The sequence below is a fragment of the Paraphaeosphaeria sporulosa genome (genome assembly GCF_001642045.1).
Source record: "Paraphaeosphaeria sporulosa strain AP3s5-JAC2a unplaced genomic scaffold CC84scaffold_1, whole genome shotgun sequence".
NCBI classification, from domain to species: Eukaryota; Fungi; Ascomycota; class Dothideomycetes; order Pleosporales; family Didymosphaeriaceae; genus Paraphaeosphaeria; species Paraphaeosphaeria sporulosa.
Window position 1 is genome coordinate 2,305,937 of NW_017253360.1, and position 19,188 is coordinate 2,325,124.

A 19,188-nucleotide genomic window follows, 5' to 3' on the forward strand; every position below is an offset into this window, starting at 1 on the left:
GCTGCTGCACACATATCAGCCATCAGACTGGAGAAACCTAGGAGTCGCACCAAGGGGTCCTGTAGAAATCGCAAGTCAGTGCGTTGAAGCGTGTTTCCAGTCGCCTGGTACGGAAAGCTTTGTTTCAATGCTCAGCTGTTGTGTCACTATACGAGGCTCCACGAGCAGAGCACAGATGCCTCACGATCCCAAGCCATGCCAGCCTCGTAAGCGGTTCCCCAAGAGGCTGCAGGATGCGACTTGAGTAAGACTGCTTCGGCGGGACGCTCGTGAGATGGAGGCTGGGGATCGCGTGCGGACGCTAGGTGATAGGCCAGGCCTACGCTCGCTTGGTGGACCGCATCTGGACGTGGAGGTCGGCGGGTGGGCCTGCTATCGTCCCGACTCGAGCTCGAGCTTCAGCACGACGCGCCTCCAAACACGACACAACAACACCGAGCGCGTGCCCTTCCCCCGGCAGCCTGGCTTCAATCGCACTGGTCGTGTCTTGAACAGTCCTGCTCCTCCCTCATCCATTCTACACGGCGCGTCCGGTCGCTCCTGCTCAATTGGTCCCGCCTCGACGCACGCGTCCCAGCAGAAGAGGAGCTCTCGCATCTTGCACCCCGCACGCCATTTCTACGCCATGTCTGTCTCGCATGCCAGCACCCCCTCCAAGGGCACTCCTCGCCGCGCGCTCGGCGAACTCACGCCCAAGGCGCTGAACACACCCTCCAAACGCGCTGATCCGTCCGACAACACGCGAGCTCACAGCCCGCTGAAGCAGATGCAGACCCTCTCACCGCAGCTCTTCGGAAACAAGGAGAACGTGACTAGCAGCGCGCTCAAGGGCAGGAAGAGGAGCATCAACGAGGTGGACGACGCGGAGCGCATCGACGCGAAGGTCAGGGTCGGAGGGAGCACGACGGGGCACGTTGGACTGAGCGCGGCTGCAATGCGCCTATACACGGTAGCTTGCATCTCAAGCCTGACGTGTTGGTCACGCAACTAATTCGGCCCAGAGCAACACCACCGTCGACCTGCCAGTGCCAGGGTCACCAACCGAGCGCAACACGCCAACACCTGAACCCGAGCTGCAGCATGAGGCGGTCAACTCGCAGGACACACAGGGCACCAACAACTCTTTCTCTGCCCTGGTCAACTACGACCTGTGCGCCAGCCAGCAGAGCGTGCAGCCCGCCCCGCCACGCGCTCCCTCACCACCCTCGCCAGTGGCGGAAGAAAAGAAGTCCCGCGCCGAACTGCTGCGTACGAGACTCGGTTTCGGTATATATAAAGTCAAGACGAACCAAATCGCGAAGAGCGGCAGCGACATCATATCGACGTGGGAGACTACCTATTACGAGCCAGCAGACGCGTCCACATCCATGGCCATACCATCCTTCGATGGATCAAGAGACGCATACCAAGTGCCAGATATCACTATATCGTCAGCCAAGCGCGATCCCCACCCGGTATTCATTAAAGCGAACCTCGATCCTTTTCGTCCCATCGGCAATTTGAAACTCACGCCCGCGCCCGTCCTCCTGCCGACCGCGACCTCCTCTCGGATATTACACGATTACGATATGCCATCGTCTCCACCACATGTCGTCTCGCCTGAACAGCTCAGATCGCCTGTAAAGCAGAGACTGGACTACGCCACGCCTGTGAACCAGAGTCCAAGATCTGAACGGGCGGAAAATGACTTCAGCGACGGAAGCGCACAAAGTGGTTTGAGGAAACTGCAGCGGTTTCAGGAAGGCGAGCTGACGAGCTCGGCGGTCAAGGGCAACGCTGCGAAGGGGCTGATGCAGTTGATGGCTGGAAAGCGGTAGTATGATCTTTCTTGCTGTGGCAGACTACCGCATGAGGACACGGCCACTGTGAATGGGAAGAATCGGCGAGAGGTTAGCTCGAGGAAGACGAGCACTATTCTTCCATCTATTCATGAGCATGCATTGCCATTTGGATCCTAGTAGTTTATATGATTCAAACTTAGTGGATGCAAGCGACACGTGCAGTTTTGTTGGTCACACCAACGATAGGAATCAATTCTCATGGCATGGATCCCCAGACAGCTGCGGCACGAACGCATCAGCAACGTGTCTATAGCTGTTGATGGAAGATGAACGAACGCAGACTGGAGAAGCCTGGCCGCGACCATACCCCCTTGGCGTTAGCGCATCAGCCACAGTGGCGCTCCGCCAAATAATCAACAAAACGTCATTGTCGTAGCTGTCAAGCGGCGTTTTTGTCCTTGTTCTCTACCCTTTCGCTCCGACCACTTTCATACGACACTGTCCATGGCATGCCCCTTGCCCACATAACTCAAAAATCCCTCCTCGCTTCCTCCTACTCCTCCAAACTCGACATGTCAGCACGACGCAAAGCAGCGCCAGCGAACGGTCAACCCGCCCCACTGACCTCGACCATGCCGTCCGGTACGATCCGAACCACACCCGCAGCGCGGTCACCGTTCTTCCCGACTCGCCTCGAACTGCAGCTCCTCGCCATCTATCCTGCCACACTCTTGCTCGGCTCCATTCTCAGCACGCTGACGCCCGCTTTCCGCAATGCGCCCTACTCGCCTGATCTCCAGTCGCACGACCCAGCGTTTGCGCCTACATATTTTGCAAAGAAGAAGAACATTTTTAACGTCTGGTTCGTCAAGAAGGGCTGGGGCTGGACGACTGTTGCATTCGTCGCATTTCTCTTAATGTGGCCTGGTTTCGGCAAGGGTTTGTCTGTCAAGAGGATGCGAGCCATGCTACGTTACAGCGTCATTACGCTGTGGTGGTGCTTCGTCACGCAATGGTTTTTCGGGCCGCCCTTGATCGACCGCGGATTCCTCTTCACCGGCGGCCAGTGTGAAATGCTGAACGACCCATCTGCGATGGAAGACATGAGCGACGCAAGGGTATATCTCACGGCGGCAGCATGCAAGAGGGCAGGTCGCAAGTGGGCTGGTGGACACGATATCTCCGGACACGTCTTCCTGCTCATCATCGGCTCAGCGCTCCTGTGGTTCGAGACCCTACCCGCTCTTACGAAGTTCGAGGGGCTTCGCGATGGTCGCAGAATTGTGCTTGATGATGGCAAGGTTGCGACTGTAGCTGTGGAAAAGAGTCCAGCATCTGAGCAGGACGAACTCACGAGGAAAGGAGTCCCATTGCCGCTTGGTGTGGCCGGCTTCATGTGGTGGATGCTCTTGATGACGGCGGCCTTCTTCCATACGTGGTTTGAAAAGTTCACTGGACTTGTCGTTGCCTTCCTAGGATTATGGGTAGTGTATTTCTTGCCGCGAGGGATCCCAGCGATCAGGGCCGTTTTGGGGATGCCTGGTGTGTAAGAGGCTCTGATTACTGAATCGATGGTTTTCATGAATGTACGATACGATAGTAATCCTGAATGTCATTACATCCTCCATCTGCTTAACCCTTGTCCTCTTCGATCTGCCCCTTTGTTGTAGTGACCAGCCATCGGGATTCGTAAGTGCTCGCTTCAAATTACAAATGTCTGCACGCCATCTAAGAATTATCGATACACGAATCATCCATGACGAACAAACCCAAGATCCATGGGCACATCATTTTAGTCCACGTTCTGGCATTAGCTCGGCTCGGAAATCTTGGCGGGCCGAGGCCTCCTCTTCCGTCACCAAGCATGCACCTAGATGGCGTCCTCTTTCTCAGCGCGCACAGTAGTATTTGCCGACCATAGTAATATCGCTCATTTGACCATCGCACACCCATGTACCTGATGCCCCATTCAGCTCATAATGCCGGAAGAAAACTGGGCTATGCACGGCGGCACCCCTGCCTGTGACCTATGCCACTCGAGAAAGGTTTGTAGTCCTCAACATACCGTGATTTGCATAGTGCTGAATGGTTGGAGGTAAAATGTGACCGCCAAGATCCGTGCAGAAATTGCACGACTGCCGCTGTGCCATGTATGCGAACAAGACAGAAGAAGGCGCCGCCTTCGAGGGTTAGAACGTGAGTCTAGAGGGGCGAGGAAGTGCGAAGAGCTTGCTGATTATGTATAGAGACGAGAAAATCAAGGCTCTTGTAGAAAAGCTGGCGACACTGGAGAATGCTGTTCGCACCACGGGTGTAGGTGCTTCGTCCATTGGTTCAGTGCCGCCATCAGCAGCAGCCATGTCCAACAGCGTGTCAAGCATGGGGGACGACATATCCCCTCGACCCGCGAAGCGCAGCAAGAATGAGGCGGGATCCATCGGAACGGTGACGTCCACACAGGATCTCCTCTCGCCCCCGGACTCTGTGACTTCGCAGCTCTATCGCAATGGCGGAGCTCGCGAGCACATCGAAAAAGAGCTGACCCTTAACGAGAGCTTAAAAAGCCATCAGAAAAACGTTTTCGAAACAGCCATTGCTTTCATCGACCAGTTGTCGCAGGGACCAACGACTAGTGTAGAGGAGCAAGCCTGGAACCTCAATGTAACAACAGACTTCTCGAAAGGCGAGCTTGTACAGATCGTAATCGCCAGTCAGCACATTCTTTCCCTCGTGTTCATGCCTTGAGCTGATTACCCTAGGCCAACAATCCGATGCCAACCGAAACCGGCCCGACATGCAGCTGTTCCTACTCGATCACATTCCGCCTCAAGCACTAAACAGGATGGCAATGTGTCTGCTAGAAGGTACCGCGAGCGAACAGACGCTCAATTTGTGCAAGGTAATTGTGCATTTCAAGGCATGTCTGAGCCTGTATGCGAGCCAGCTACACTCGCCGAAGGATCGTACGATCCGGGAACATGTGAAGGAATTGCAGTTAAGACATCTGAATGCGGCGCTTGGTGCCTTGAATTCTGTGAGCGTTATGGCGAGACCTAGTCTATTACTGCTTCAAGCGCTCCTCACTGGGGTGAGTATTGTCCTGATCCAGGACCACAGCGTGGGCACACAGTTCTGGGTTGACAATGTGGCCTATGCAACACAACTCATGACCCGCCGCAGCGCTCAATCCTGATAACGCACTGTCCAGAAGACCCAGACACTAACATTGCGTCTCTAGTCCATTCTCATGTATGTCGTGGGGAACTCCCAGAGCTGCTGGAATCTAGCTGCGTACGCTTCGCGCACTCTTGTCGCCCTCGGCTATCACAACATTCACAGCTTGGCCCCCGGGAACGAACAGGAGCAGGAAATTCGTGCGGCTGTGGCTTGGTGCTACCATTTTGACAGGGTCATGAGCCTCTTGCTGCTCCGTCCACCATCATTACCACCTCTTCAGATCCCAGTCGTCTCGCTAGTGTCCTACAGCCCAGACAACCCTATGGCCATCTTTGCTCTTGTCATGCTTGAGCTTGTACCTATTCACGAGAAGGTTCTGGATCTGACGCTCGCCAGTCAGAGGCGGAAGATGCCAAAACCGGAAGCGGAACCTCAGGTTGACGAATTGCGCCGAAAGATGGACGATATTTACAGTACGATCGAAAAGGCTCGAGCGGACAGCCCTATCACCCACAGCCCAGATTACCAGCTCCACTGGCACAGCCTTGAGTTCAAATTTTTCTCAACGCTAACAGCAGTCCACCGCCTCAGCAACACCGTATGCTTCTGTGTTTCTGAGCGCGAGAGGTGCCTATACGCTGCGCGTCGCGCTTTGCAGTGCGTAAAGTCAATACAGGATCTTGCTAAGCAACAAGACCACTTTTTGGAGGAGTATAGTCCGTATCTTGCTTGGTGAGTCCAGCTATCCGAGCGATCCCTCCTCACTCCTTTGCCCCGGCGCCGCCACGAGAAACCGTGCGCGGGCGACTTATGCGCTTGCCCATCAACGTTCCCTTCCGCGTCCACTAACATAACATCGCAGGACAATACTCTCATACCCGCTTTCACCCTTCTTCGTCCTCTTCTGCAATGTCGTTGGTACCTCGGATGTGCGCGACTTTCAACTTCTTCAGGACGTGGTTGACAGCGTCTCCTCCCTCGTCATCGAGAACAAGCACGTAGAGCGCCTCACACGTCTTTGCAACGCGCTCCTTGCGCTTTGTAGGCCGCTCGTTCAACAGCACGGAAGTGCGGCGATTGTGCAAGAACAGCAGGCTGGTCTGCTCTTGAACTTTGCTTCTGGAAATGAAGCTACCGCAGCTGAAGATGGCTTAGCGACTTCGCAACTGACAGGAGAACCGCAAGAAGAGAGCCCAGTGAAGGAGCCGTGGCAGGACGATATGATGTGGCAGTTGTTCCAGGCTCAGCCTAGTCTGGAGTGGTTCAATTCTGATATCCTGGATCCGGCGTCATGGGATTTAAACTTGCCAAGCTGAAGTATACCTCTGGAACAAAAAGGCTGTCTCCGGCTCTTGTCGCCCAGTCCCAGCGCATGGAAGGTCGGGCCGTCGGGTCTCGACACTCTATGCAGCTGTTGTGTTCGTCATCGGCACTGGAGTATCTTTGGGTCCCTTGCTCTTTGCATCTAGGCGATGTCAGACAAAGTCTGTATCGATTGCTAAAGACGCAGGTCTCCTACATTAGCATGACCGTATGAAATATGCCTCGGTAGCTGAGAGAGCGGTCTAAGTGACACAGACAACGCTGGCGGTATGAAACGCGCCGATCTGACGTCGTTATGTATGCCACGCCTCGCTGAGTCCAATGGAATCGTATTGTCGTATACCACTGGCTTTCTCCCGACTGTTCCTTGTACGAACGACTTCTATTTTACGGGTGTGGCGTCCCTTCACGACCACTACTGCTGATTCTGGGAGCCAGTGACCGCTGCTGTTCTCCCAACGGCGAGTTCGTTTCTTGGAACAACAACGGTCCTGAGACTGTTATCAAGGTTGCATCTGACCCACTGCTCAAGGGACCACTATAACATCTTCTGCTTGGATGAAAGCACTGCTGCCCTCCATTGGACGACTCCTTACGCTAGCGTTGGGCTTCGCCTTATTTTCAGGCTTCGTATATTGCTCTACCGGCGCGCGGTCAGAAGGTTTCGATTCTGGTCCCTTGTCGACGCCCTCCTCTTCGCTATCCTCTCCTCCTCCGTTGCCATCCTCTACAACGTCTCTGCCAAGATCACCTTATGCAAGTAGCTTGGCACCACTTAGCTCTTCTGTCTCGGGCTCTGGCTTGAGGCATGGATGACCCAGATCGGACCTCATCAACCTCGCAATCCCCATGGCATGCGTCTTCATCACGCCAATCGCTGGCGGCAACTGTCTCCTATGTCGGTGGTCAAATGCGAGAGAAATGGGAAGCAGCGTGCGGCGGATCTCGAGATCGGGCATGCTGCCTGGCAATCGACGGCGTCAGTTCTCAGAGCGTAGAGTATGATTGAATCACCGGGTTATCATGCGAGGGCGTTTCCCGGGTGCGGATGCAGGGTACGGCTCGAGTCGAGAGAGTAGCGCGACGATGTGCCCCTCCGAAGATGGCGCAACTTCACCATTCTCGAGGTAGCCTGTCCCGCTTGTTAGTAAAGAGGGGCAATCGCATTCGAGTCAAGGCAGCCCGTTTCTTCCCTTCGCCTCGAAGCTCGTCTTTTCAAGACGTTAGTCCGCCGCAGCATGATGTAGGAAGGGACGCGCCCGCACGGGGAGCGTCGTGGTAGTCAAGTCGGCTGTCCACCTGCTCGCTCGATAGAAGAAGGAGAGTGATGCTCAGTCTCCTCTTGGTCTATCGGGATTCGACGGCCCATAACCTCGAGACACTTCTCCCTCGCGGCAAGGGGACGCCGTGATGGTTCTCTACAGCGACGCAGGACCGTATTCCTGGCGGCCCGCTTGCTTAGCCTAGCTTGGAGAAAGCCAGGCAGTGGGAGAGCTGCGCGTACGCAATACCAAACCCATTCAGGGCACCGCTTTCATAGTGAAGCTTGCATCATATTGTGGCCCGCGCAGGTAGTCGGCCGACTAGCGTGCGTGCAGAAGCTATAAAATCAAACCCAGCTACTGCTTCCATCTCCCCGCACCGCCAAAACAACCACCACTTTTCAGTCGCCAAACCTTGTGTCGCCATCATGGGGCCACAAGACCTCCCTCGAGAGCTGATGCGGTTGACCTGCCTCTACCTCGTCGACGACCTGGGTCTAGAACCTGCATTGAGGTCTGCTTTTGCTGTCCATACGTACATCTAAACTTTCACCCTTTATTCCTCCAGACTTCTATGCGTCTAATCCGTGACTGCCTCAGGAAATCACAGGGAAAACATATTAACAATACATTGTTAGGATCCAAGACTCTCTATACGGAGACCCTCAACGTCGTTCTCAAGCGATGCCCCATTTCTGACTTTGGAAGGGGACTTGGCCGCAAGATCCTGAGAGTGAACCTGGCCTCCTTCCTTAAGATTCGCGTGAGGCAATATCGGCTGGGAAAGCTGGAACCAATGAAGAGCTGGCGCACGAAGAAGCTGGAGCGTGAGCCATACTTCTTGCCAGATTACATCACCAGGGTGCTTCATCGTATCGAAGAGATCTCTGGCGAGCGTATTCGCGATGATGTTCGGATTGAGCGAGAGTCCATCCTCTGCGACGGTGAGTGGTGTACGAGCCCGACATGATCAGCTAGAGGCTGTGAGTATCATGCGCCTTTTGCTGTAGACGTATCTCAAGTTGATACAAGCTCGTTGACCCCAGGCACGGTTGTTCAGGTTTGAGCCAAAAGCTAATATAGTATAGTCATGGTGTATCATCATGGACAAAGCGACTGGGCCAACAATGCGAAGATGACAGGCCAAATCTGCTCGGAACAGGATTTTCTGCGGCTCCTAACTCAGGATAGGAATTCGGCAACGAACAGGAACCTCATCAAGAAGTGGGAGGAGACATTCCCACAAGCTTGCATTGGGGCACTCGCTGCGATTGGACACTATGAGGTATTGCAAGTCGTTCTGAGCCCGTCTAAGTGCGAGATGTGGAACAATTCGTACGCCTTCCCGTACGCATTTTGTGCTGCAGCATTCGCCGGACAGTATAGCGTCATCGATGAAATTCTGGACGTCCTCAAGGATTCTCTTGCGCTCGAAGACATCTCTCCACATGCACTGATTGGGGGCGCTGCATGTGCACTCAAGAACGGAAAACTGGACATTGCCAGAGATATCCTAGAGCTTGGCGACGACTTCTTGCCGGTGGTGGCTTCTAAAACTTTCCCAGCCTTCCTAGCCGAAGCCTTGGCCAGCGATGATGCTTCCTTCATGTCATTAGTGTTGGACATGGCGCACGATGACAACCGCAGATGCTACATTGATGCCTTTGCGAACGCGTGTATGAACGGCCAAGTCACTATTGCGGGTCTCTTCTTTGAGAAGAACAAACTCAACATCAACCAGAACTTCGAAGTGGCAGGTAAGCGCATCTCGCGCCCGTAGTATTGACCTTCACACTCGCTGGACTTTGCTAACTCATTTTCACGATATTTAGGACTTGTCGAATGGCCTGTTCTTGAGCATGTAAACCCTATTCTAACAGCCATAACGCAGGCTCCAAGCAGCAAAGCTCGTGCAGCGCTCGTCGGGGAGCTTCTTCGCTTGGGTGCGAGTCCGGATGGCCCAAGGATCATGAACAGAGGCTTTTGGTCTCTCCCAGTACCAGCAGCTGTGCGAATTGGTTGCCAGGATACAGTTCTGGTCTTGCTGAACAACGGTGCGGACTTGATGCTATCTAACAACCCAAAGTACAAACTCGAGAAGATGCGGGTCCTGCGATGGATCAGCGCCCGATTCCAGCATGGGCTCCAGTACCTCATCAAACCCAGCGTGAGACAAGAGCTGAGGAACCAGCTAGGGTCCGGCCCGGAACCGGACCGGAAAGAGCCCAACCCCTTCCTCATGCTTGCCGTGTCTGTGAAGGACTACCGTTGGGACGCTGTCCGCTTGCTACTCAACCGCGGAGCAAATCTGCGTTTCCGACCGGCTGATTGGTACTGTCTCGCGGCGTGGGACGACATCCTGAAAGCTATGCATGCATACTTCAGTGACGGACGACGCGACTTTCTCTCTGATGTAGCTTGGTGGAGACTGAACAATGAGTTGGGATACATGAGCGAAATTGCGAAAGCCGCCCACGATCTAGCCTCCACGATCACGGGATGAACTATTCGAAAGATGGCAGAGCGGTATCTGTATGTTGAGCTACATCCTTCAGATGTTTTCCACGGAAACTAACATATGTCGAAGGGGGCATTAGGCACATGCAAGACACGATGGATCCCGGCTGATGGGCACAACAACCCCCATTGCTTCTAAGCACGCATGCTAGTGGAGTTTGCTCATTGATTTGTCCGGTCTGACGGGTATATTTTTTCTAGTTGTCTTTGCAACGCTCGCCTTCTTGCCCGAGCTACTCTCAAGTCCTGAGGCTGCTTATAGTCTCCTCTTGGCTTTCTTGTCCAAAACGTTCTATCGAACTCTGCCTTAGTAGCACGTCTATCCCACCGGGAATTACACAATAGACCTGTTCCTTTCTTCCTTTCGAGCAATTTCAAGAATGCTACTACTCATTCGGTTGCTTGAATCTCGTTGCATGCTCCCAGACTCTCGGTCCCGGAATCTCGTACCCCGTCACGTTTCCATGAATATTCACCAATACGCCTTTGTCCCTCACACCGTACAGTTTCTCCCCAACAACACCACCTTCCAGCTTCTTCGCATCCTTACCTCCACCACCCGAAACCTTCAAGTTTACACACTGCGGATACGCCTGCGCCCCATCCACCTCCTCTGCCACATGCAGCGCGATAATTTCATGCCGCAGCACATAGCTCCCGTCCACCAACGCCTCGGGCACCTTCACCATCCAACTCGCTCCGTTGGCCCGCAGCACATCGGTCGCCCACGTCCCTCCCAGCGGCAGCACGTCCGCTCCCGAACTATTCAGCCACCCTACCTCGTCGATCTTGACCCAGTCCAGCGTCTCCTTATCCGCCCCCGCGCACGAACCTGCGCACGTGGCCAGGTACGTCAAGACCGGCCCCTTGTGCGACGCAGGCCACTCGTTCCACTGGACTCTCAGCACGTCTCCTGGCGCGGTAGGGATGTGTAGCGCGCCTGGCGTGGAGTTGAAGTGGCATGTTATGTTGGAGGTGTTGAACTGCGAGGGTGGGACATAAACGTTTCCGAGGTTGGCCGCGCGCCAGGCGGTGAGGTCTTGGAGTTGTGCTTGCGGGGTGGCGGGGTCCCAGCCTTGGTAGACGGTGCCGGTGGGCGTGGTGATGTTTGTGATGCGGCCGTGGGCGGACGCGGTGGGAAGGAGTGCCGTCAGGAAGAGACCGGGTGAGAGGCGCATTGTTGCGACGCCAGCGAGCGTCTTGTCAGAAGTTCGAGGAGAGTGTCTTGCGCCAGGAGGAGTGTTGCTGAGCCTACACTGATCTGGTGCTGTATTCAACTAGTAACAAGATTCTGAGATTATCTTCGCATCTCGTTGGCCGTGTTCTGGGCATCGCCGCCCGAAAGTGACCAGCGGCCTCCAGAGCATTTTATGCAGGACACGCATTGCAATTTACCAACTACACTTCTGTTACGTGGGGCCGAACTCCACGAAAACGTGCTCAATCCGTCTATTTCCACAGTGCTACTATACACTCGGCGACCACGTGATGCTATGCATCGGTTATATTGTTCGTGTGAGGTCACGATCCCTGCCGTGACCCGAGCTGCCGGCGCCTATATGGTCGAAACAACATGGTAATTTGAAACGCCCAACACTGGCTAAGATCAACGCGCGCTCGGCTCATGTGGTTCGTCAACATGTCTGGAGTCGGCACGAATAGTGGTATAGAGGAAATTACTGCGGCTTGGATGCCCGCCAAGCGTAAATTGCTGTGGGTAAAGGCTGTGTAGTGTTGATTTGTGCGAAGGAGCGTTACTCATAGATACATTCGATTTTACTCAGGCCTCGGTCTCGTCTAACTTTGTCGGTTGTCAATCTCGCCATTCTCTCTGTAGTATGCAAAAGAGAGAGAAAGAACATTGAAAAGTACATACAAAGACTTGCGTGCTGGGATGCAAAGGCGCGCTTGGAACCGCCAGGCCACTGCCCTATTCAACGCACTTGTGTCTGACCATACTCTGCACTTCCCTTGGTGCCTTGTCAAAACCCCTTAACATCTGACCTGCAGCAATAATCTTCTGTTTTCCATTTTCCATTGTCCAATTCACGTGTACACTGCGTCTTCCATCCATATTCAAAGCCTGGTGCGCGCTTTTAACCCCTCCTTTGGCTGCCGTGAACTCTTTTAGAAGTTATCAATGAGGTTGCGCATTAAGTTAAAATTGAGACCCTCAGAATTGTGGCGCAAGGATGTGTAGCAGAAAACACACTTCGGGGAAGTTGTGATTATGACGGTTGCCAAACGCTCAGCTGGCCTTCATGTGGGAGAGACAGCCAGGAGTAGACGCATAGACCTTCTTGACTGCATGTACAATCGTAAACTCTTGGGTCGCAAGACGTTGACACAATTCTGGATGAGCAGACCGAAGTCAAGTTCAATCCTGAGGCTCAGTCCGCACATCGTGGAGCTGCTCTGTCTCTTCAAACATCTCGTAGTATCTTTTATAGTCCTTACGAACGTCAACTGTCTGGCGAGTTTTTGGGTCTGAAGATTTGAAACTGATTGAATAGTGCCGGTAGCGTTCCATGTCGTTTACGACGGGGCCGCCGTAGTCTCGCTCCATCTCTCCGTTGCCGGGTAGTATGAAATAGTTTCGGTTCGGAACAAGACATCTGCCACCAAGTCCAGCCGCCTCCGGAACAATCTCGTGCGGTTTTTGTGGAACCGTTTTGCCTACACAGTACTTTTCCTGCGATGCACCAGTGAATGCAACAATGTTGAAGAAATCATTGGGTGTCATCAGACACTTTACGTTGTGAAAGTAGTGGGGCCTTTCTGACGGACACCAAAGTCTCTCAATCCTTGGTTGTATCAAAGTAGTAGTGATAGACGTGTTTTTGATGAACAAGCTCGCTCCGGTAATGGAGATGTAATTCACGTCCACAATATTTTCCTCTTTTGTTTTCCCTTTACCCTTAGCACCAGGCGAAGTTGGGTGAGTCATTCTAGGAAATAAGTAGGATGGGAGCAAGTTTTCGAGCACTTCGCGTAGGGTTTCTTTACCCTTCATTCCGGTATGCCCATTCAGTCGCTCCTTCCTTGCCCTTCTTTGCCTGGCAAGATTTTTCCTTTGGCTTTGGACCTTCGCTTTCGTTTTCCGCTTTGGGTGGTGAAAGGGTGCAGGCATGATTCTTTAACGGATCTGCCACTTTGGGTGGACGCACTAGGGATTGAAAATCTCGGGATGAGTGATTTAGATGGGGATGTTGGGAGTGGGAGGGTGCTAGAGATTACATGTGGAATGCACTGAGCGTGTTTAATGCTGGTTTCAGAAAGGAGTATTCTGCGGTGGAGAGAATGGAGGCGTTGGATGAAGCGTGTTCTGAAATGGTGAGTGTCAGGGATGATGCAGGTGTGCTGGGAAATGGCAAGACGACTTTCGAGTGGCTGAAGGAGTAGCGGGGGTGAAGGCGACGGCGTAAGATTTCGAATGTGCTGTATGAAACTGCAACAAGCATATGAGGGCGGCTAGGGAGGTGAATGATAGAAGACTTGAACGGCTTCGTGGCTTCATGGTCGTGTAACTTTTGAGCTCCACACATGTCCATGCTTAGCTTTTACATACGATAAACGTCCCTCCCTGTCATCATCCTCTTCTTCTGAGCCGGCTTGGTCTGATAACCCTCCGTGTCATTCCTCCCACTACCGGCACTGAACAAGCTCTCCACCTTTGCAAAGACCATCTCCGTATACGGCACACTCGGCGCATCGTAATCGATCGTAAACACACTGACACTGATGCCGCCGTTTGCAACGACATATGTCTCGCCAGGGAGACTGCAGTCCCCGTTGTAGCACGCGTTCACGCCAGCAGCAAGCGGCCGCACATTGCCCCAGGTGAACGTCTTCTTATCCTCGTCATACACGGCGACGTCGGTCTCGGCCTCGCCCGTGAGGCGGGACTTGACGACCGGCGGGAGGGTGTCGTCAGACAGCTCGGGAATGTTGACGTTGATGCCGTAGCCGAGGGGCAGGACGGCGGAGCCTTCGGTAGTCGCGTTGATAAACTGCTCCACCACGGCATAGGAGGCTTTCGCTGCGAGGGCAGCCGGGTGCGTGGCGTTGGTCACGTTGAAGTAAGCCACAGCAGAGTTGCTGGCACTCAGAGCGATTGCGGGGATGGAGCGCGAGACAGCGGCGTACGTGGCACCAAGTGTGCCGCTCAGGCTGTACACGAAGGGCCCGAGGTTGGTGCCATAGTTAGGCCCCGCGAGTGCCAGATCGGGAGTCCATCCTGGGTAGTATCGAGGGAGCACGTAGTCCAGGGCTACAAACGTGCATGCCGCAGGGGTGCCGTTGTAGTACCAGATGCTGCTGTCGTTGGGATCCGTTCCCACAGCGGGCGCCCCAGCGGGCACGATGTCGTACTGCGCGGGGGAGGTGAGGTTGGCATATGTGGAGAAGTCAGAGCGGCCGCCCTGACCAGACTGCTGGGTTGCAGGCGCGACGATGAGAACGTCGTGGCCCGCAGCCTTGAGCAGCTTGTACAGCTCGCGGAGGTTGCCAGACCCGAAGCCATCGTCATTGTTCATGAGGATGTTGAGGGCCGTTGCGGTGGGAGCGAGCGACAACGCTGCCGCGAGAGTGGTGGCGACCTTCATCTTGGCTCAATGGCAACGATCAAGAAGTCAATTGACGATGGAGGCAGAGCTGCAGGAGGGCCATGGTGCCTCTTAAACGCTGTGGGCAGCGCGTCTCGCCGATGCCGCGCAGACCGACTGTCGCGTGCTCCCCTTCCCTATGCAACTAGCAGTTCGCTAAGCATGCAGGTACCGTGCTGGCTCGCAGCATCGGTCAATCACCGCTGGCAGGCGGGCTTGTCTACCGAGTTCCACGTTCCCGGGTGATAAGAGGTGCGAAGAGTTGGGGTAAGCTCATGAGGCTAAACGGAGAGGGGAAGGTGGAGATAAGCAGGGCCTCGGAGGTCGGCGCCTGGCTACGTACGGTGGATCGTAGCTGTAGGCTAACGACATATACTAACGTCAACGATGCTGGAAAGATGCATGGATAATATTTGTGCGGAAGAAGCGGCGCAGTAGATGCGATAGCTCCAGTCGTGATAAGCTCGACATGCCCAATGTCCATATCAGTCTTCAGCCTACAGGTACGGTCTCAAGACTTCATGTGTATGCTCCCAAACCTTCGCCGACGCCTTTTCCCTCAGCACGTGGACGACTTTGTCATTTGGAGTCGAGTCGCACTTGTAGTTGGCAAGGAACAGTCCTCCGTCGCGCGTCCTTAGCGTGCTCGTGCCAGCCTGTCCTGTCCAGGGCACACCACGGCCCCCGAACGCAGCGCTGGTGCACAGAAACAAATTTCTTTGACCTGCCACATCATCTGTGGAAGATATCAATCGGATCAGCGGCTCAAGTAGACCCCAGATAAACCAATACAGAATAGATTGACTCGCGTGCAGCCCTCTCCACACGTTTCCTGTATTCACCATGCCCGGCCAAGCATGAATGAAGGTAACATCTGGGTGTTCAGACGCCGCCTTGTCCAGGAAGACGGTTTGCAGGGCCGCATAATGTGGCTGGGCGGTCGTGATGCCGAAGCTACCCGGTTTCTCAAGGTCAATGTCGTCCACGTTGATGCTGCTCGTGCGTTCCATGCCACCGCCCAAGACGCTGACGACCCGCGGAGCTTCGGATTTCCTCAAGAGAGGAAGCAAGTGCAAGATAAATAGCATGCGTGTGTAGTAGGATAGTACGAGTGACGTCTCGAGGCCTTCAGAAGTCTCTTGACGGACGCCGAAGGGTGAATATCCTGTCGTAAGGAAGAGAAGGTCAATGCGGGATTCCCTGCTCTTGATATGTTCACACGCCTTCTTCCCTTCGGCGAGCAGCGAGACGTCGGCTTCAACCCAGATCACTTCAGCGCTGGCGTTCACGGTTTGCAATTCCTGAATGAAGCGGCGGCTACGCTCCTCGGAGCTCGGGCGCCCGATAAGGTAGATTCGTAGGCTGGTTCCCGTCGCTACCAGAGCGCGAAGGGTGAGCTGGCCGATGCCAGAGGTTCCTCCCACGAAGACAGCCACGCGCGGGGCGTTTGCGTCATTGATGGAGGCGTTGGACGCTTGGATGTCCTTGTAGGCGACCATGCTTGAAGGACGCTGAGATTGAGGACTTGGTGAGACTGGAGAGACAAGGCAAGGCTGCTAGACAGGTATAAGTATGCGTTCGTATTCGTACGAGTGTTCATCCGTGTTCCTCCATAATCCTTTCGGACGAATTCCCAGGCGCGCCTTCCACTCGCGCTGGGGGAGTGACAGCCATCAAACGTGGTCCAATTCACACACACACGATAGCCTGGATGGCTTCATGTTGGATGCTGCTCCGCTCACGGACTCGAAGGGTGGACGAGAGTGGAGCAACCCTCGGCACGTGGCGCGAGGCTAGCGTCATCGCGGTCCTGTCTCCACCGACGTCAGGCATTGAAGGACCCTGGAAGCAGGCACCGTCTTTCTGGTTAATCCACTCCTCTGCTGCATCTATTGCTGGTGTTGCTCTCGTATCCTCCACCCAATTTATTGGGCTTTGCAGTGAATCTGGACCTTGGTTTGCAGAGGGCCACCCGCCCCAGCACGCGACCCATCCTCGCGCCGCCGCCTGTCTAGGTACCCGCCTCGGACGGCGCCCTCTTTCCGTCGTCTCAACACACCACCATGGCGCCTCTCCGACTGTCGATACCGACGACGCACACAGAATCAGACGGTGGCAAGGAGTTCACCACGTACGAGATCCGCATCGAGCACCCCTTCCCGCGGGCATCGACGTCCCTGCGAAAGCGCTACTCGGACTTTGCGGCGCTCGACTCAACACTGCGCTCCCACGTCGGCCCACCTCCAGCGTCTCTGCCTCCGAAATCCTGGCTTGGCGGCTTCCTTGGCCTCGGCAGCACCCTCGGCTCTCCAGAACAGATCGAGAAACGCAGACAAGCGCTGGAGCAGTACCTGCAGGCGATCGAGACAAGTGAAGACGGGCGATGGCGTGTCACACCGGCGTACCGCGAGTTTCTCGACCTCGGCAGCGACAAAGACAAGAAGACGGCCAATCTTCCCGGCGCGCAGTTCGGCAAGGACAGAGTCAGAGATAGCACGGACTGGCTGGACAAGTACCAGGAGGTGAAGAGCAACCTGCAGGACGCCCGACGGTGGTTGACGTCGAGAGAGCAAGCCACCGCTGCCACGGCGCAGCACGAAGCAGGCGCGAACGCGAAGAAAGGGCTTGTCAGAGCCGGCACCCTTCTATCCGCGCTGGAAGAGGGCTTGACCAGGCTGGGCGGCGGCGGCGATGGATGGGGCGGTGACAAGCTCGGCGACGGCGAGATACGGCGACGACGCGATCTCATCGGCACATCCCGCAAGGAGCGCGACGGCCTGGAGAGCGTGCTGAACACCTTGGCCGTCAAGGCTGCCGCGTCGGGGTCCACCTCATCCGCACCGTCGACGAATTCGGCTGCCGCGACCAACGAGCAGAAAGCCGGCCTTTTCAGTCGGGCCAACCAAGGTGCTGGCAGATCAGGCCGCGTCCTCGGCGGCCCCGCCAAAGAAACCGAACGCACCCGGGAGCTCGACAACGACGGCGTGCTCCAGCTCCAGGAACAGATCATTGCCGAGCAAGACCAGGATCTAGTGGATCTAACCACCGTGGTCAGGCGGATGAAAGAGATGGGCGTCCAGATCAACGACGAGCTGCAGTACCAGAACGAGCTCCTCAACCAGTTCGGCGACGACGTCGAGCGCGTCGACGGCAAGATGAAGATTGCGAAGAAGCGCATTGCGAAGATCAGATAGGTTGTGTGCATCGGCACGGTGTTTTGCTTGATTCGGCTTGTTGTTGTTGCTTTGCATATACCCAGTTTACTAATGAGCACATACGTACATGCATCCAGCGTCTTCAATACAATTTGCAGCTTCATGTCCCACCTCGTCCAGCCAACTGTCTAAGCGAGGCGTACATCATGCATGCACGGCAGGGATTCGCTGTGAGTGGGCGGTATGCACGAAGAAGAAGAGCTTTGGTATTCACGAGGTGCCAGCCTTCTCTCAGCCTCATCTGCAACAACTTGAGTAGAGTTACTGCACGTGAAGAGCAAGTGAAACACAGCTACACTTACTTCGCCTACATATTTTGGACAAGTAACGGCCACGCCAACACCAGCATCTGCGGACTTCAGACATGGACCCTGCATACGGAAACGTGCTGGTGGACTCTCTTACAGACGGACACCATCCCTAGTCTTGGGCTAGACTCTCTCACAATACCGCGCAGTTCTGATATTCTTTCTGCACTCACATTCCATCATCTGGACGGTGAAGGAGGTGGGGATGGCTCAGAAGGTGCGGCCAGTAAATCTACGACAGAGGAATCACAGTTTTCCAAGAAAGGTCAGCTAGTGAGCCAAGTGTTAGTTCGCAGGAACTTAAGTTCCGTCCCACTTTGGAGCGTACATGCAAACACGACAGAGGTCACAGCAAGGACTGTCCACTCTCACACTGAAGGATATATATACACTCCTGGAGATGGACTTTATCCGAGACGCCTTGCGCCTCCTCCAAGAAGGGTTCCCTGTGTGTACCAGAGATGTGCAGGTTTTTTGATCGGCGGTGCGACCTGATGTGAATGGCTGGTCATTTAGTGGACGATATGGGCCAATATAGTAGACACCTTTCAAAAACGCACATAATCAGCTCCGACAGACCTCATAAATGCTCCATCTGCAACGAAGATTTCCTGTAACCAAAGGACCGCAACCGTCACGAAAGGACCCATGATCAATCAGAAAGCTTCCATACTGAGGAAGCCCTTGTTCGCCAGCCAATCAAGTTGGTGCTTCTTGGCGAAGCTGACGACGCTTTCGAACATGGCATCGCAGCCGGGATTGGCGTGAGCGGCGTTGATGCATTTCCCACCCAACAGCAGGATGGCGAAGATCAGAGCGGCGCAAGTATGAGACTCTAAATCCCAGAACTCTCTCCACAAGCAGATACGCAGCAAGCACCCCAAAATGTCCCCAAAAGTAGATCTTCTCCTGCTCTTGGTTGAACTAGCGAGGGAACATGTCGAGATCGAGGTCATCGATTCGGTCGGCCTCTTTAGTGGGAAGATGGGTACGTCTGGGTG

At 54.7% G+C, this 19,188-nt stretch overlaps 10 protein-coding genes across 10 annotated transcripts; 6 read left to right on the forward strand and 4 right to left on the reverse strand.

Annotated features, from left to right (window-relative positions):
- The first annotated feature begins 388 nt into the window (after positions 1–388).
- On the forward strand, positions 389–2,039 carry CC84DRAFT_1254331 (uncharacterized protein). The gene is made up of 2 exons (XM_018184452.1): positions 389–949; positions 1,002–2,039. The coding sequence occupies exons 1-2, from the start codon at positions 626–628 to the stop codon at positions 1,815–1,817; spliced, it is 1,140 nt and encodes a 379-aa protein (XP_018042335.1). The 5' UTR covers positions 389–625; the 3' UTR covers positions 1,818–2,039.
- Positions 1,887–2,218, reverse strand: CC84DRAFT_64091 (uncharacterized protein). Its single transcript, XM_018186982.1, has one exon. The coding sequence runs from the start codon at positions 2,144–2,146 to the stop codon at positions 1,955–1,957; it is 192 nt and encodes a 63-aa protein (XP_018042336.1). The 5' UTR covers positions 2,147–2,218; the 3' UTR covers positions 1,887–1,954.
- A 17-nt stretch (positions 2,219–2,235) lies between these two features.
- Positions 2,236–3,414, forward strand: CC84DRAFT_1159383 (uncharacterized protein). Its single transcript, XM_018177216.1, has one exon. The coding sequence runs from the start codon at positions 2,414–2,416 to the stop codon at positions 3,329–3,331; it is 918 nt and encodes a 305-aa protein (XP_018042337.1). The 5' UTR covers positions 2,236–2,413; the 3' UTR covers positions 3,332–3,414.
- Positions 3,415–3,933: 519 nt separating this feature from the next.
- CC84DRAFT_1182776 (uncharacterized protein) lies at positions 3,934–6,274 on the forward strand (the record flags this gene model as incomplete). The annotated part of the gene is made up of 5 exons (XM_018180646.1): positions 3,934–3,977; positions 4,028–4,491; positions 4,541–4,869; positions 5,020–5,690; positions 5,821–6,274. The coding sequence occupies 5 exons, from the start codon at positions 3,934–3,936 to the stop codon at positions 6,272–6,274; spliced, it is 1,962 nt and encodes a 653-aa protein (XP_018042338.1).
- A 2,250-nt stretch (positions 6,275–8,524) lies between these two features.
- CC84DRAFT_64112 (uncharacterized protein) lies at positions 8,525–10,274 on the forward strand. Its single transcript, XM_018186984.1, has 3 exons — positions 8,525–9,300; positions 9,376–10,075; positions 10,131–10,274. Exons 1-2 carry the CDS (start codon positions 8,634–8,636, stop codon positions 10,044–10,046), a joined length of 1,338 nt encoding a protein of 445 aa, XP_018042339.1. The 5' UTR covers positions 8,525–8,633; the 3' UTR covers positions 10,047–10,075; positions 10,131–10,274.
- Positions 10,275–11,334, reverse strand: CC84DRAFT_64098 (endoglucanase IV). The gene has a single exon (XM_018186983.1). The coding sequence runs from the start codon at positions 11,236–11,238 to the stop codon at positions 10,447–10,449; it is 792 nt and encodes a 263-aa protein (XP_018042340.1). The 5' UTR covers positions 11,239–11,334; the 3' UTR covers positions 10,275–10,446.
- Positions 11,335–13,534: 2,200 nt separating this feature from the next.
- On the reverse strand, positions 13,535–14,949 carry CC84DRAFT_1159385 (acid phosphatase precursor). The gene has a single exon (XM_018177217.1). It carries the CDS (start codon positions 14,662–14,664, stop codon positions 13,621–13,623), a length of 1,044 nt encoding a protein of 347 aa, XP_018042341.1. The 5' UTR covers positions 14,665–14,949; the 3' UTR covers positions 13,535–13,620.
- A 115-nt stretch (positions 14,950–15,064) lies between these two features.
- Positions 15,065–16,410, reverse strand: CC84DRAFT_1159386 (uncharacterized protein). The gene has a single exon (XM_018177218.1). It carries the CDS (start codon positions 16,161–16,163, stop codon positions 15,162–15,164), a length of 1,002 nt encoding a protein of 333 aa, XP_018042342.1. The 5' UTR covers positions 16,164–16,410; the 3' UTR covers positions 15,065–15,161.
- Positions 16,411–16,445: 35 nt separating this feature from the next.
- Positions 16,446–17,942, forward strand: CC84DRAFT_64143 (uncharacterized protein). Its single transcript, XM_018186985.1, has one exon. The coding sequence runs from the start codon at positions 16,728–16,730 to the stop codon at positions 17,856–17,858; it is 1,131 nt and encodes a 376-aa protein (XP_018042343.1). The 5' UTR covers positions 16,446–16,727; the 3' UTR covers positions 17,859–17,942.
- Positions 17,779–18,763, forward strand: CC84DRAFT_64154 (uncharacterized protein). Its single transcript, XM_018186986.1, has one exon. It carries the CDS (start codon positions 18,026–18,028, stop codon positions 18,680–18,682), a length of 657 nt encoding a protein of 218 aa, XP_018042344.1. The 5' UTR covers positions 17,779–18,025; the 3' UTR covers positions 18,683–18,763.
- Positions 18,764–19,188: the final 425 nt, after the last annotated feature.

What these genes read in the sequence shown, in the direction of transcription:
- CC84DRAFT_1254331 (XM_018184452.1), top strand. Translation starts at nt 626, where the DNA reads ATGTCTGTCTCGCATGCCAGCACCCCCTCCAAGGGCACTCCTCGCCGC. An exon ending in CTGCAATGCGCCTATACACG is followed by an intron (nt 950 to 1,001) that starts GTAGCTTGCATC and finishes AATTCGGCCCAG; the next exon opens with AGCAACACCACCGTCGACCT.
- CC84DRAFT_64091 (XM_018186982.1), bottom strand. Translation starts at nt 2,146, where the DNA reads ATGGTCGCGGCCAGGCTTCTCCAGTCTGCGTTCGTTCATCTTCCATCA.
- CC84DRAFT_1159383 (XM_018177216.1), top strand. Translation starts at nt 2,414, where the DNA reads ATGCCGTCCGGTACGATCCGAACCACACCCGCAGCGCGGTCACCGTTC.
- CC84DRAFT_64112 (XM_018186984.1), top strand. Translation starts at nt 8,634, where the DNA reads ATGGTGTATCATCATGGACAAAGCGACTGGGCCAACAATGCGAAGATG. An exon ending in CCAGAACTTCGAAGTGGCAG is followed by an intron (nt 9,301 to 9,375) that starts GTAAGCGCATCT and finishes CACGATATTTAG; the next exon opens with GACTTGTCGAATGGCCTGTT.
- CC84DRAFT_64098 (XM_018186983.1), bottom strand. Translation starts at nt 11,238, where the DNA reads ATGCGCCTCTCACCCGGTCTCTTCCTGACGGCACTCCTTCCCACCGCG.
- CC84DRAFT_1159385 (XM_018177217.1), bottom strand. Translation starts at nt 14,664, where the DNA reads ATGAAGGTCGCCACCACTCTCGCGGCAGCGTTGTCGCTCGCTCCCACC.
- CC84DRAFT_1159386 (XM_018177218.1), bottom strand. Translation starts at nt 16,163, where the DNA reads ATGGTCGCCTACAAGGACATCCAAGCGTCCAACGCCTCCATCAATGAC.
- CC84DRAFT_64143 (XM_018186985.1), top strand. Translation starts at nt 16,728, where the DNA reads ATGGCGCCTCTCCGACTGTCGATACCGACGACGCACACAGAATCAGAC.
- CC84DRAFT_64154 (XM_018186986.1), top strand. Translation starts at nt 18,026, where the DNA reads ATGCATGCACGGCAGGGATTCGCTGTGAGTGGGCGGTATGCACGAAGA.